Here is a 14311-nt window from a genome sequence, read left to right as displayed (position 1 = left end):
TTCCCTCCTTCTGTGATATACATGTAATTGGAGATGAGCTTAAAAGCTTCAAGACATGCATTACTGGTGATTTTGTGGACCAAGATCCTGCAACCTTGAGGGAATGTTTCAAGCTCATGGAGGGAGGTCAGGTGATCGATTTCTCAGGTAGATCTCCTTGATGCCCTTCCTTCTAATGTTCTGACACTTATTGGTAGGGGTGCCCTTCATGTAGATTTCTTCATGACTCCTTTTCCTTTTGAATGCCTATGACTTTATCTCGTGCAAATGTGAAGCGAGTATGTCGTTCTCTACGATAAGGAACTTATGCGCCCCCGTCAACTGCAAAGGAGCGGTTCTATTTTGGATCTTTCTCTAATGGAGGTTCCTTCGACCACCGTGCCTCAGCCTACACATAAGAAAGGAGGATCGATCAGGGCTGCCTCGTAGAAGACGTCTAAAGTGCTAGAGCCCAAGGAAGCTCCAAGTGAGAGAAGGAAGTGTGATGTCTCTTCCGGTCCTTCCGCAAAAAAAGAGGTGGTTTGAAAGGCGACTCTGATGCTGCAGGCGAAACCAAAGTCTATGTCAATGAAGGACTAAAAGAGAAAATGAAGATCATATTAAGAATCATTGATATAATATATTTTTTTATTGAAGATCATGATTTCTGAATCAACTACTATTAACAATGGATCATTAGAAAACCACTTAAAAATGGTTTACCTTAAAACTTCCCTTAAAATTTATTATAGTCATTACCATGGTTGAGATTATTTTAGTTCTTTTTATGACTTGATAACATCTTTTCATCATTTTTTGTTAATTTTATCTAATGTCCATTAACATGAAGGGGAGTGAATTTTTTTTTTGAGTAAAATGAAGGGGAGTGAAATTAATCATCTCTTAAGTGAATATTTTCTGATTTTACAATTAGTTAGTAAGTTAATTTAACTTGTTTTCAGGTAAAACAAAGAGAAACTGAAATTCTTATTGTTGCCATTGTACTGCTTCATCCTTCCTGCACACACACGGAGCCCAATTCAAACGATCCTGCCGCCGCCGCCAGACACCACCAACCACCGTATCCGCCGCCATCGATCAAGCATCCCATGCCAAATCCAGCCACCTCGCCGCCCGCTTGAGGCGTAACCTCGTCGCACTCGCAGTATCACTTGTATGATTCTCCTCTCCACGATTCATCATTATTAACTAATTCAATCTATCGATATCCTATCAATTTCATCTCGCGTGTGGTTTTCAGATCCAGCTTCTTCGACAATCGAAGTTAGGGTTCAATGTTTTGAAACTCCTAGTGATGTTGTTGCGAAGAAGAAGGTTCCCAATCCTTCAACATTTGGGCGTTTTCTCAAACCCTAGGAGCTTTCTTCTTCACCCATTACATTCCCCTCAATATTCATCTTCCAAGCGGAACAGGGAGCAGTTATTGAATTCCATGAGAGATCTCAAAACTGTCGATGCTGCTTTGGATTTCTTCAACAAAATGGTTGCAATGAACCCTTTCCCATCTGTCAAAGACTTCAATTGTTTGTGCAGCATTGTTGTGAAGATGAAGCATTACACCACCGCCATTTCGCTAATCAAACGAATGCATTCGTTGGGGGTGAAAATTGATTCATGGACCCTCAATATTGTCGTCAATTGTCTCTGCCGATTGAAGCGAACGGTATTCGGGTTATCGATTTTAGGGCTTATGTTTAAAATTGGTTTGGAGCCGACGGTAGTGACGATTAACACCATTGTTAACGGGCTTTGTGTGGAGGGCAATGTGGAACAAGCATTGGGGTTAGCTGAGCGTATCGAAAATATGGGCTATGAATCGGATAGTTACACCCATGGAGCAATAATTAATGGATTGTGTAAGGTAGGTGATACTTCTGTCGCTATTGGGTATCTAAGGAAGGTGGAAAAAAGAGGTTGCAAATTGAATGTCGTAGCTTATAGTGCAATTATGGATGGTCTTTGCAAGGATGGGTTGGTACCTGAGGCTTTGGGTTTGTGGTCAGAAATGACTGGTAAAGGTATTCAACCTACTCTTGTCACCTACAATTGCTTAATTAAAGGACTTTGTGATTTTGGTAGATGGCAAGATGCTGCAATTCTACTTGGTATGATGATGAAAAAGGGAATCATGCCTGATGTGCAAACTTTCTCGGCTATCGTTGACAATTTTTGCAAAGAGGGGATGATTACAAGGGCTGAAAGTGTAATAGGTTTCATGGTTCGTATGGGAGTGGAGCCTAATGATTTCACCTATAACGCAATGATTAATGCTCATTGTTTGCAAAATCAAATGAAGGAGGCCATGGATGTTCTTGATATGATGGTTCGCAAGGGTTGCTTGCCATGCACTGTAACTTATACGTCATTAATCCATGGGTGGTGTAAAATTAAAAACATGAATAAGGCTATGTCTCTCTTGTGTGAGATGATTAATAAAGGATTAAGTCCAAACATCTGCACATGGAATGCTCTTATTGGTGGGTTATGCAAAGTATGGAAACCTCTAGCTGCAAAAGAATTGATTTTTACAATGCAAAAGCATGGCCAACTTCCCAATCTCCGTACTTATGCTATTATTTTGGATGGCCTATTCAAATGCAATTTTTATTCAGAGGCAATATCATTATTTAGGGCATTGGAACAGATGAATTTGGATCGTCATATTTTAATTTATAGTATTGTACTTGATGGGATGTGCAGTTTTGGAAAACTGAATGATGCGCGGGAACTCTTTTCTTGTCTACCAGCTAAAGGTTTGAAAATTAATGTTTATACATATACAATAATGATTAAAGGCCTATGTAAAGAAGGATTATTGGATGATGCTGAAGACTTACTGATGAATATGGAAGAGAATGGCTGTCCCCCTAATGCTTGTACTTATAATGTTTTGGTTCAAGGATTACTGCGAATATATGATATTTTAAGGTCAGCAAAATACCTTCAACTAATGAAAGGCAAAGGTTTTTCTGCAGATGCTACCACTACAGAATTGCTTATCAGCTCCTTCTCTGGTATTAAAGGAGAAAATGCATTTCAAGAGTTTTTGCAGAAATTAGTTGGGGTATAATCTCAGTGTATTCAAAATCTCAATTTTCTTGAAGGCGAAGCTGTAAGAAACTGTAAGTAGAGTCAAACTAAATACACCAGATTTTTATATAAGTTCTCCTGCCATTCCTTTGCTTGACTTTAATATTACAATAATAATGTTTGCATGTTAGGATTAGTATTTCAGTTAGATATTTTTGGTCAAAATGTATATCTATCCCCATAGATTCTCACCTGTTATATTTTCTAATTCTTAGCACTTCTTAGTTCCTCTTTGTTTTAGGTTTCATCAAAAGAAAATGCATGTCCAAGATTTAACTTCTATTATTTCCGGCTGCCAATTCAGGTCCTATTTTAATTTTTTTTTCTTAAAGGTAGAGAACAGAGAAAAACATGGAACATAGTAATTTGAAAAGGAAGTAGACTGAGTATCAATGGAGAAGATTGAATTTAGGGATATATGATAGAATGGACGGATGATGAAGCTTGTGTTAGCTCTTTCTGGATGGAGAAAAATATTGGGAAGGCTCAGACCCACATATGAAAGAAAAGGAAATACAGAACAAATAAAAGGGAGGGTCATGGATCTTGTGCTCTTCTTTTACACCATTATACAGGTAACATTCAGGTGTGATTATTTGTATTGAATAATTTTGACCATATACAATAAATAACAAACTGACAACAAACTAGACAATCTAATCCATTTTCTTTGCAATTAATGTCCTATCAGATCCTTCCTATATATCTCTGTCTCTTGGTGTTACTTATTATATACTATTTATTTGTTAATTTGGTATGCCAGTTGAGTTGTGTACTTGTATACATACTGCAGATAAAGAAAAATTAGACAGTGAGCTTTATTTTTTCTAATCATTACTTACAGCACAGTTCTTTCTGAGCTATCTTCCAGATATAAAGAAGAGCCCTGGAATGGTTGGGGGAATTCTCCTGCAAGTTTCTGGTTTTGTTAGAAACATCAGCATTCCCATGCTTTAGGAAGATAGCTTCACTGAGGTATAGCTGATTTATCTTAGTTGTTTTTAGCTTTAATGAATAGAACTTGTGGACTCTACCACTGAGGGTTAGTTCTACTAGGAGGTCTAATTGTGTTGACTCAGAGGTCTTCGGTTTGAGCTGAGTATCATTTAAATTGGTCTGTGCTGTAATGGAGTAACCTTCCCTTACCCTAAATTTTTATGGACTAAATTTTTGCTAAGCTGTCTGTGTTGAACCATCTTAATCAATTTCTACGATTAAAAATTGAAGGATACATGATTGCACTTTTCTTAGAAGTATGTTCTTTTCTTTTGATTTGGGCCTTATTTTTGTAATTGAAGGAATGAAAAATTAAGGGTTAAAACAATTATTCATTTGTTTTGTCTATCTAAAAGAAGTTGTAGTGCCATAAGAAATATTCATATCTACCAATAATTTATTTTTAAATCAAAGAATCGACAATATTAGTCTACAAGTCAATACATATTATTACTGTAAAATGCATAACAAAATGTTAATGTAGACTATAATATACAAGTTTGCACTCATGTCTAGATAACTAGTTTTATATTTTCAAATTTTTATTTATAATTCATTTATCTGTGGATAGATCTTGAAATGACACATGAGTAGTGTTTTCAAAATGGCTGAGGTTCTTACTGCTGCTCCATGTTGCAGTCCAAAGGAAGAAGCTGAGCAGAATCATCTGGCAGAAGCCATCATGGTTTGTTATTGTCTTGGGATGGGGGTGCCAAAGGGTGAGAATAAAGCATTTGAGCATAAGCAGAATCCGCAGAGTCAGGAACATAATTTGAAGGATGATGAATCTGTGAGTAAGCGACATATTGTTGCTGCTGATGCTGACTAGTAGGAATCTGAACTAACTGAGGCAAGGGAGCATTTCTTAGGAGGTTGTAAGCGGAAGATGATGGAGCCGCACTTCAAGATATAGTTGTGGCAGATTCACCTACATTAGCATGCTGCGCTGACAAGTTATATGCTTGGGCCTGTCTTGCTGACAAGATATTGTTACTGATGCTGCTCACTAGTAGGAATCTAACAAACTGAGGCAAGGGAACATTTCTCAGGGAATTGTTATAAACAGCAGATGATGGAGCAGCATTTGACTAGCTAGAAGAGATAGTTGTGCTGGTAATAACCCGTTCCAGATTGAATTTGAACTTGGTCTTGATAGATTACAGGTTTCGGGTATGACACTGCAGTTAAAAGACATTTGTTACTGCAGAACATGTGACACAATAACAAATCAATCTTTCAATCAAGAAAACAAAGAGGTAAATGAAGTATAATCAATTGTATGATGTTACCAAGTGTCTTTGGACATTTGTACTATGTAATTTTATTTATTATATTTTAAGTTTATGTTCCCTTTGTAGTAAGCGAAGTTTGATTTTGGTCTCTAATCTGAATAAAGTTGCAAAAACACCAGTTTTTAGAGAAATACCCAATTTTAGGCTTTCCCTGAGAATGGTATCCTTGCCATATGTGCGGCAAGGTAATGTGGCATGTTAACATGGTGTGTGACATGTCAGTTGAGGAACTAAAACCAACATTTTATAATTTTAAAGAGATCAAAAACTTAATCAACCAATAAAAGTATTTTTTTCTCCACTAAAAAATCACCAATTCCTCATTTTAGAAATTCATCATCTTACTCAGAAATTCCAAAAGCTTGCATTCTCTCTCTCAAAACTACCACTACTCTTCCTCCTCTCCCCCCCCCCCCATTTTCTAATCTTAATTTCAAAACCCCAATTTCTAATTTTTCCTCTTCATCATCATCCCTCCTCTAACCTAACAACATTGCCCCTTCCAAAGCTAACCCAACCACCACACCCCTTCCCTGTCTTCTCCTCTTCCTCCTCCATTCTCCAAAATCTCCAAATTGCAGCTTCTTCCCCAGTTACCCAACCCAACCTTTGCATTTATGTCTCGGACTAATATTATTTTAGTGTGAATTATAACTTATCAACGCCTAACAAATAAAAGGGAAAATACTGCCAACTTAGGTTAGCACAACTTATCACAAGTTTCAGGTTTAATTTTTCCCTCATAGGTTGAGGGTGTGAATCCTCTTGCGTCTAGTAAAAGTGAGCAACCCTTTTTAAGGAGATCCCCTTGCACTCATTCCAAGGAATAAATCTCTAATAGTCTTCTCATCATGCAACTGACGCCCTGTCTAATAATCTGGAGATGCTTTCTCTCTATTCTATCGTTTTTGTAACAAAAAAGGAAAATACTTGGAAACTCAATTTCTGCGATATTCAAAAACTATGTTTTACATTTTTTGTGATTTTTTTTATTTTCGGGATGCAGTGGGGATCTGGGAGTAGAAGATGAAGACGGGGGTGGTCATGGTGGGGCGGGGGAGAAGATGATGAAGGTGGTGGTTATGGAGGATCGAAGAGAAGATGATAAATGTGTGTGGATGGTGGGGGTATGGGGAGAAGATGATGAATTTTGGGTAAGATGAATTTTTGAAATTTCAAATAAGATTAGGAATTAGTGATTTTTTGAGTGGAGAAAAAAAAAATTGTAGGCCTAAAATTCGAAAAAGTTAGTTGCTCAACTGCCATGTTACCCACCATGGCACATTACAATACCAAAATGCTTGCAACTGTAGGGAGATATCAGCTTGTTTTTTCCGGGGAGGAACTAAAATTCAAAGTCACTACAAACACATGAATCAATTTGACCATTAAGCCTAAATTCAATATCGGACAAGTAAGATTGCGGTAATCATTTTTTCAATTTGCATTTTACCATTTAAAAAAAAAAGGCTTAAAAGCATTTTTGGACCCCCACAAATGCGCTTCGTGCAAAATGAGTCCCTAAACTTCAAAAATAGCATTATTGATCCCCAACATTATACTCCGTCATCAGTTTTGGTCCCTTTTATCTTTTTCGTTAGAAAACTAACGGTTTTTGCCTATGTGGAATTTTTTAATAATATTTAAATTGATAAATTTAATTAGAATTAAAATAATCTTGAATCTTCATCTCCATCCTCCTTCATGTTCATCATCTTCTCCAACATTAAATCCAGAAAATAAAATAATTCATCATCACAACCCTTTCTTCCATTTAATTCACCAAAAACCTTAAAATCAATGATCAGAAACTCATGCTCAGAACCAGATCTAGGGTTTCCTCATCCCAAATCACAAACCCCAATTCATGGACACAAACTGCAGCAAAACATCCCAATTTGTGGAACACAAACAGCAGCAAAAAAATCATAACTCAACCAAAAAACAAATCGGCAAGCATCCAAATCCCAAAAGATGATGCCAAGTCAGATTGTCACAAAAAGTCATAATAGCAAATCCTCGTAATGGAGCCAAAAACGAGACAGCAAAGCAGATCTGGAAACTCATCCTCAACCTACACCAAACCCACCATCCAGATCTGAAAAGAAAACTCGAAATAAAACACCATTAACGAGAGAGAAGGCCGCGATTTGGGTCGAAGGTGGCTGAGTGAGGTCTCGACGGCGCTGGAAAGGGGAATACGGAGCAGCGGCGATGCGATTTGGATAGAGGAGGCGGCTGTGGTGGTGATTCGGGGGAGAGAAGTGGTCGTGGTTCCTATGAGAAGAGGAGCAGGAGCTTTGAAGGTTGGATGTTAGAAGGCTGCTATGGAAGGAAGGAGAAGAGGACGTGTTGTGGTGGTTGAGGTTGGCAGCTCAGATTTTGGATCTGGAGATGAGGTGGTGGCTCTTGAGAAAGAGATTTTGGGTTTGGGGTTTTGATGTTGTTGGAGTTTTGACGTTGTTGGAGATTTAGGGTGGGGTTATGGCTTTATGAATTTTGTTTTTTTTTCTTTCCCACTTTTCCATTCTTTCTGGAAAAATGTTGAAGAACGTATGAAGAGCATAGAATGATGTATGAAGAAGATAAAATAGTGCATGAATGTTTTTAGATTTTCCAAAAATCGTTAGATTTTTGACAGAAAAACGATAAGGATCAAAACTGGTAACGGGAGATAACGTGGGGGACTGAGAATGCTAAAAAAATAGTTTAGGGACTCATTTTGCACAAATCTCATTCGTGGGGGACCAAATGTGCTTTTAAGCCAAAAAAAAATTGCATTTTGCAAATATGAAATGGTTAATGCAATGTATATTTTTCTTATCTATGTATATATTTAGCTTCCATATTAAATTGCAGTAGACAGTAGTTAAAAAGTACTACTTGGTACTTCAACCTTCATCGTCACACCACTAGAACTGATAAGTTTCATTCTGCTTCAAACATCTTTGCCCTCTTAATTCTCACGCCACCGCCAGCCACCGTCTCCTCCGCCATCGATTCAACATTCCCCGGCCAAATTCAAACACTCTCTCTGATCCACTGCCGCTTCCGGCGTCTCATCACCACACTCACAGCTTCATTGGTATGGTTTTCCTTTTCATGCTTTCTCATTAGCGATGTTGCGAAGAAGAACCACCTATGTTGATTTCTTCCCCCTCTTTCAACACCTTCTTCACCACCCATCATCATCGCTTTCCCCTCGCTATTCATCTTCCACGCCGAAGCGAAGAGAGTTATTGAGTTCCATGAGAGATCTCAAAACTGTCGATGCTGCTGTCGATTTCTTCAACAAAATGGCAGCAATCAATCCTTTCCCCAATATCAAAGAATTCACCGTTTTGATCAACCTCGTTGTGAAAATGAAACACTACACCACTGCCATTTCCTTAGTCAAACGCATGCATTCACTGGGTATCGAAGCTGATTCGTTTACCTTCACCATTGTCATCAATTGTCTGTGTCGATTGAGCCGCACCGATTTAGGGTTTTGTGTTTTAGGGCTTATGTTCAAAATGGGGTTGGAACCTGATATTGTGACTCTTACTACCATTGTTAACGGGCTTTGCGCGGAAGGGAATGTGGAACAAGCATTAGGGTTAGCTATGCGTATGGATGAGATGGGGTATCGATGTAATAGTTACACCCACGGAGCGATAATTAATGGGTTGTGTAAGGTTGGGAATACATCTGCTGCTATTGGGTATTTCAAGAAGGTGGAAGGAAGAGGTTTTAAATTCGATGTGCCGGTTTACACTGCGATTATGGATAGTCTTTGCAAAGATGGGTTGGTGAATGAGGCTTTGGGTTTGTGGTCAGAAATGACTGGGAAAGGTATTCAGCCTGATGTTGTCACCTACAATTGCTTAACTAGAGGACTTTTTCATTGTAGTAGAGGGAAAGATGCTGTAATTCTACTGGATCAGATGTTGAAAAAGGGAATCATGCCTGATGTGCACACGTTCTCGGCTATAGTTGACAATTATTGCAAAGAAGGGATGATTGCAAGGGCTGAAAGGTTAATGGGTTTCATGGCTCGTGTTGGGGTGGAGCCTAATGTTTTCACCTATAATTCATTGATTAATGCTCATTGCTTGCAAGATCAAATGCAGGATGCCATGAAAGTTTATGATAGCATGATTTACAAGGGTTGCTTGCCAAGCACTGTAACTTACAATACATTAATCCACGGGTGGTGTAAGATTAAGAAAATGGATAAGGCTATGTCTCTTTTGGGTGAGATGGTTAATAAAGGATTAACTCCGGACATTTGCACTTGGAATGCTCTTGTTGGTGGATTTTGCAAAGCTGGGATGCCTCTAGCTGCAAAAGAATTGATTTCTACAATGCAAAAGCATGGCCAACTTCCCGATCGCATAACTTATGCCATTATATTGGATGGACTATTTAAATGTCATTTTTATCCCGAGGCAGTATCATTGTATAGGGAATTGGAAAAGATGAATTTGGATCGCCATATTACAATTTATAGTATTATGCTTGACGGGTTGTGCAGTTATGGAAGACTGAAAGATGCACGGGAATTCTTTTCTGGTCTGCAAGCTAAAGGGTTGAAAATTGATGTTTTTACTTATACCATAATGGTTCAAGGTCTATGTAGAGAAGGATTATTGGATGATGCAGAACAGTTACTGATGGATATGGAAGAGAAGGGCTGTCCCCCTAATGATTGTACTTATAATCTTTTTGTACAAGGATTGCTGCGAAGAGGTGATATTTCACGGTCGGAAAAATACCTTCAACTAATGAAAGGCAAAGGATTTTCTGCGGATGCTACCACCACAGAATTGCTTATCAACTTCTTCTCTGGTAATAAAGCAGATAATACATTTTAAGAGTTCTTGCAGAAATTTGATGGAGTATAATCTCAATGTATTCAAAATCTCAATTTTTTTGAGGACCAAGCTGTTGGTAGAGTCGGACTCTAAATACACCAGGTTTTGGTATTTATCTTCTACCATTTCTTTGCTTTGCTTGATTTTAATCATCCAATAAACAATGTTTGGATTTTAGGATGTGTAATTTTAGTTAGATACATTATAGACAAATTATCCCAAAAATTCTCACCTATTTGATTTTCTAATTCTTAGTACTTCTCAGTTCCTCTTTGTTTTAGGTTTCATCAACAGAAAATTCATGTCCAAGGTTTAGCTATATATTTTCAGCTGCCAATTTAGGTCCTTTTTTAATTAATTGTTTCTTCAAGGTAGAGAACAGAGAAAAGCATGGGAACAAGTGAACAACATCATTTGAAAAGGTATCAGACTGAGTAGTAGTGGAGAATATTTAATTTAGAGATATGGTAGGAAGGATGGGTGGTGAAGCTCATTGTGGCTCTTTCTAGTTAGAGGAAATTATTGGGATGGTTCAGATCCCATCTGAAAGAAAAGGAAATACAGAACAAAGAAAAGGAGTATCATGGTACATATACTCTTCTTTTACATCATTAGTTCAGGTGACATTCAGTTGTGATTGCTCGTAATTGAACAATTTGGACCATATACAATTGATAACAGTGAAAAAACAATCTAATCCATTTGTTTTGAAGTTAATTTATCTATGAATTTGATTTGCCAGTTGAGAGTTGTTTACGGCAGAGGGCAGACATAGCAAAATTAGACAAAGAGTTATTTATTCTAATTAGCAACAGCACAGTTCTTTCGGGGGCTATCTTCCAGGTATTAAGTGGAGCCCTGGAATGGATGGGGAAATTCTCCTGCAAGCTTCTGGTTTCATTAGAAACATCAGCATTCTCATGCTTTAGGAGGATAACATCAGCTAAGGTATAACTGATTTATCTTTATAGTTGTTACTTTTTAGCTTTAATTAATAGAAATTATGTACTCTGCCAATGAGGGTTAGTTCTGCTAGTAGGTCTAAATTGTGCTGACTCACAGGTCTTTGGTTTGGTTTGCATCTTAAAGTAGCTTTTTAAGTGGTCTGTGCGGTCCTCTGAACTTGTTATGGTGTAAACTGTAATCTTTCGCCCCTAAATTTTAATGTTCTAAAAAACTTTGTTAAGTTGTCTTTGTTTAACCATCGTAATCAATTTCTAGAATTGAAAATTGAGGTATATAATTGCACTTTTCTTTCTTTTTTTTTTGGTCAAAAGATTGCACTTTTGTTAGAAGTGTATTTAACATTTTCTTTTGATTTTGGCGCTATTTTTGCAATTGAAGGAATGAAGAATTGAAAGAGTTTAAAACAATTATTCTTTTGTTTCGTCTCTGCGAAAGAAGCTGTAGTGCCAAATAGATATTAATTTCTACATATAAATAACATTTTTTAAATTAAAGAGTCAATTGTATACAATCAATATATTATCATTATTATTATTATTATTCTTATTATTATTAGAACAAAATATTAAAGTTACATAATTATTATTTAAGACTATTGATGGGTTTGCAATTCTGAACTGATGACTAATACAAAACTTCAAATTTTATTCATACTTCATGAATGGTATTAAAACATGTACCATGAATTGGTTAGAGTTTAGGTCTTATGGTTAAGCTGGCTAATTCAAAATTTCAAATTTTATTCGTAATTCATGAATGGTATTAAAACATGTACCATGAATTGGTCAGAGTTTAAGGTTTAGGTCTTATGGTTAATTTTCATAAGAGTAAGCTGGCTGGTATATCTGTTGTAAGAGGAGAAATGCAGAAGTTTGTATCCTTACTCAATTGTAAAATCACAAACATCCCTTTTGTTTATTTAGGGATGCCTGTGCTAATCCAAGAAAAGCGGCAACATGGGATCCACTGATTAGTAGAATGAAGAAGAGATTAGCTTCTTGGAAACAAAAATCATTGTCATTTTGGTGGAGAATCTGCCTAATGAAGAGTGTGTTGCCTAATTAAAATGATTCAGAAAGATTTTCTTTGGGGAGGGAGGGAAAAAATAGCATGGGTAAAATAGGAGGTGTGTAGATCCTAGCAAGAGGGGGGGGGGGGGAATCAAAGTTTTGGGGAAGTGGAGGTGTAGGCTTTTGAGGGAGCAAGGAAGCTTGTGGAGTAGGGTTCTAAAAGCTCAAGTATGGGGTGTTTAAGGAGAATGGCAATGAAATGGAGTTCGACAAGGATTCTGTTTGGTGACGGGACTTAGGGAAGGGTTGTGGGGGTATGAGAGGATGGTTTGAGGAGAATATGAGCAGAAAACTGGGTAATGGAAGTCAGGTTCTGTTCTGGCAGGATAAGTGGGTGGGAGAAGAAGGAAGTTTAAAAACAAGAACGATATCATAGGCTGTTTGTTGTTTCTGTACAGCAGCAGTGTTCTGTGGAAGAAATGGGGAAGTGGGTAGAAGGAGGGTGGGAATGAAAGTTTAAGTGGACGAGAGAAGTTTTGGCATAGGAAAATCAAATGTTGAAAAAACTGATGCAGGATATTGGCTTCCAGCTAGACAAAATAATGGCTTATAATGGCTTATTTAGAAGCTTGTGGAAGGTTTCGGGGCCATCTAATGTATTAGCATTTGTTTGGCGGGTCTTTCTGGATAGGACCAAACTAGAGAGAATTTAAGGAAAAATATTATTGTTCAAACAGAACCAGGTTGTATTTCCTGTCTATCTCAAGAAGGGGAGGAGACTTCAAGTCATCTTTTACTTTCCTGCAAGGTTGATATGGCTGTTTGGTTGGAATGCTATGACTGGGTGAGATTGGCTACTGTACTGCCCATACAATGCAAGGCTCATTTCCAACAACATGGCCATGGGTTATTCAAAGGTAATAAACAATTGGTTTGGTTGGCTGTTTGGGCTGCTACTATTTGATCCCTGTGGTTGCATAGGAATAATATATTATTTCATGATGAGGATACTAATGTTGATACGGTAGTTGATTTAATTAAATTTAGATCTTGGAATTGCCTGAAATCTAAGGTTAACTTCAAGTCTTCATTTTATGATTGGTCTGTGAGTCCTAGTATTTCTTTGGAAGCTATTAGCTGAAATTGTACTTGGCAGGTGATGTAAACTGATCTATGTATATGGGTTGAGGTATTCCTCATACCTAAAGTAATATATTGTTTTGCTGTCCAAAAAAAATGTACCATGATTGGTGCAACCTTTACATTGACAATATGATTTTGTTTTGTCGATTCATTTGTGGAGGGTGGTTGTCTATTTATAGGTAGCATATTGAAGAGTATTGGTGACAAAGTTGTTTTCATTACTGAAAAGTCGTTGTTCTATTTTTATTTTATTTTTTTGCAGAAACAAATCCACAAGACAAATACAATCTTTATTTCAATTGCGAAGAAATAGGTTGAAGCTCAATGATGCCTGCGTTCAAATTATTAGGAGCTTCATTCAGGGAATCAGGGGTGCGGAAGTTTTCTATGATTTTTTTTCTGTCAAGAAACCTTCTCTCGTCAAGTAAATATGCCACTCTATTCTACTCCCAAGCTAGAGGAGGACGGGAAAAAGGAGCTCATTAGTCCTGTATAAAAGGAAGAGGTCAAGAATGCTTTGATGTCAATTGAATCTTTCAAAGGAAGAGCTCTAGCGTTGGATGTTTTCAACCATTTTTCTTCAAGAAGTACTTGGATATTGTTGGAGATGGTATTGGTAATTGGAGGATGATCGCAAAGGTGTTCAGCATTGGTAATCTTGAAGCAAGCTTAGCGAAAACCATAGTGGTTATGATTCCTAAAGTGGATCACCTTTTCCACTTGAAGGAGTTTAGACCAATAAGTTTATACAATGTGACTAATAAGCTCGTAAGGAATTGAACAAATAAAAAGGCTCGTAATGGAAGTTTTCAATTCATGATAATGTGTGGAAGGCCATTCACATTTTTCAATTCATATTTAGATTTAATGAAAATTTAAACATTTAATCCATTTAAATATAATATATATGATTAAAATTTATGTTTATGTATATGCCCAAATAATTCTATTCAACATG

General features: G+C 37.2%; 2 protein-coding genes across 12 annotated transcripts; both read left to right on the top strand.

Moving 5' to 3' along the window:
- Positions 1-881: 881 nt before the first annotated feature.
- On the top strand, positions 882-5471 carry LOC130739515 (putative pentatricopeptide repeat-containing protein At1g12700, mitochondrial). Of its 6 annotated transcripts, none has more exons than XM_057591831.1 (5): positions 882-1153; positions 1241-3122; positions 3427-3665; positions 3962-4065; positions 4726-5471. In XM_057591831.1, exon 2 carries the CDS (start codon positions 1295-1297, stop codon positions 3068-3070), a length of 1776 nt encoding a protein of 591 aa, XP_057447814.1. In that variant the 5' UTR covers positions 882-1153; positions 1241-1294; the 3' UTR covers positions 3071-3122; positions 3427-3665; positions 3962-4065; positions 4726-5471. The 6 variants fall into 6 exon arrangements, with proteins under 6 accessions (XP_057447814.1, XP_057447815.1, XP_057447813.1 ...); XM_057591832.1 differs by having other exon boundaries at positions 3395-3665; XM_057591829.1 differs by having other exon boundaries at positions 883-1153; positions 3423-3665.
- A 2783-nt stretch (positions 5472-8254) lies between these two features.
- On the top strand, positions 8255-14176 carry LOC130739512 (putative pentatricopeptide repeat-containing protein At1g12700, mitochondrial). 6 transcript variants are annotated; one of them, XM_057591826.1, is made up of 3 exons: positions 8255-10342; positions 10977-11182; positions 12124-13127. In XM_057591826.1, exon 1 carries the CDS (start codon positions 8498-8500, stop codon positions 10232-10234), a length of 1737 nt encoding a protein of 578 aa, XP_057447809.1. In that variant the 5' UTR covers positions 8255-8497; the 3' UTR covers positions 10235-10342; positions 10977-11182; positions 12124-13127. The 6 variants fall into 6 exon arrangements, with proteins under 6 accessions (XP_057447809.1, XP_057447807.1, XP_057447805.1 ...); XM_057591824.1 differs by having other exon boundaries at positions 10610-11182; XM_057591822.1 differs by having other exon boundaries at positions 8255-10820.
- The last annotated feature ends 135 nt before the right edge of the window (positions 14177-14311 follow it).

This window comes from Lotus japonicus, chromosome 2, assembly GCF_012489685.1.
Source record: "Lotus japonicus ecotype B-129 chromosome 2, LjGifu_v1.2".
NCBI lineage: Eukaryota > Viridiplantae > Streptophyta > Magnoliopsida > Fabales > Fabaceae > Lotus > Lotus japonicus.
The sequence above is the reverse complement of the archived record's forward strand: the minus strand, read 5'-3'. Positions and strand labels throughout refer to the sequence as shown.

Excerpts from the sequence above, each read along its gene's own strand:
- LOC130739515 (XM_057591831.1), top strand. The coding sequence starts at position 1,295 with ATGTTGTTGCGAAGAAGAAGGTTCCCAATCCTTCAACATTTGGGCGTT.
- LOC130739512 (XM_057591825.1), top strand. The coding sequence starts at position 8,498 with ATGTTGCGAAGAAGAACCACCTATGTTGATTTCTTCCCCCTCTTTCAA.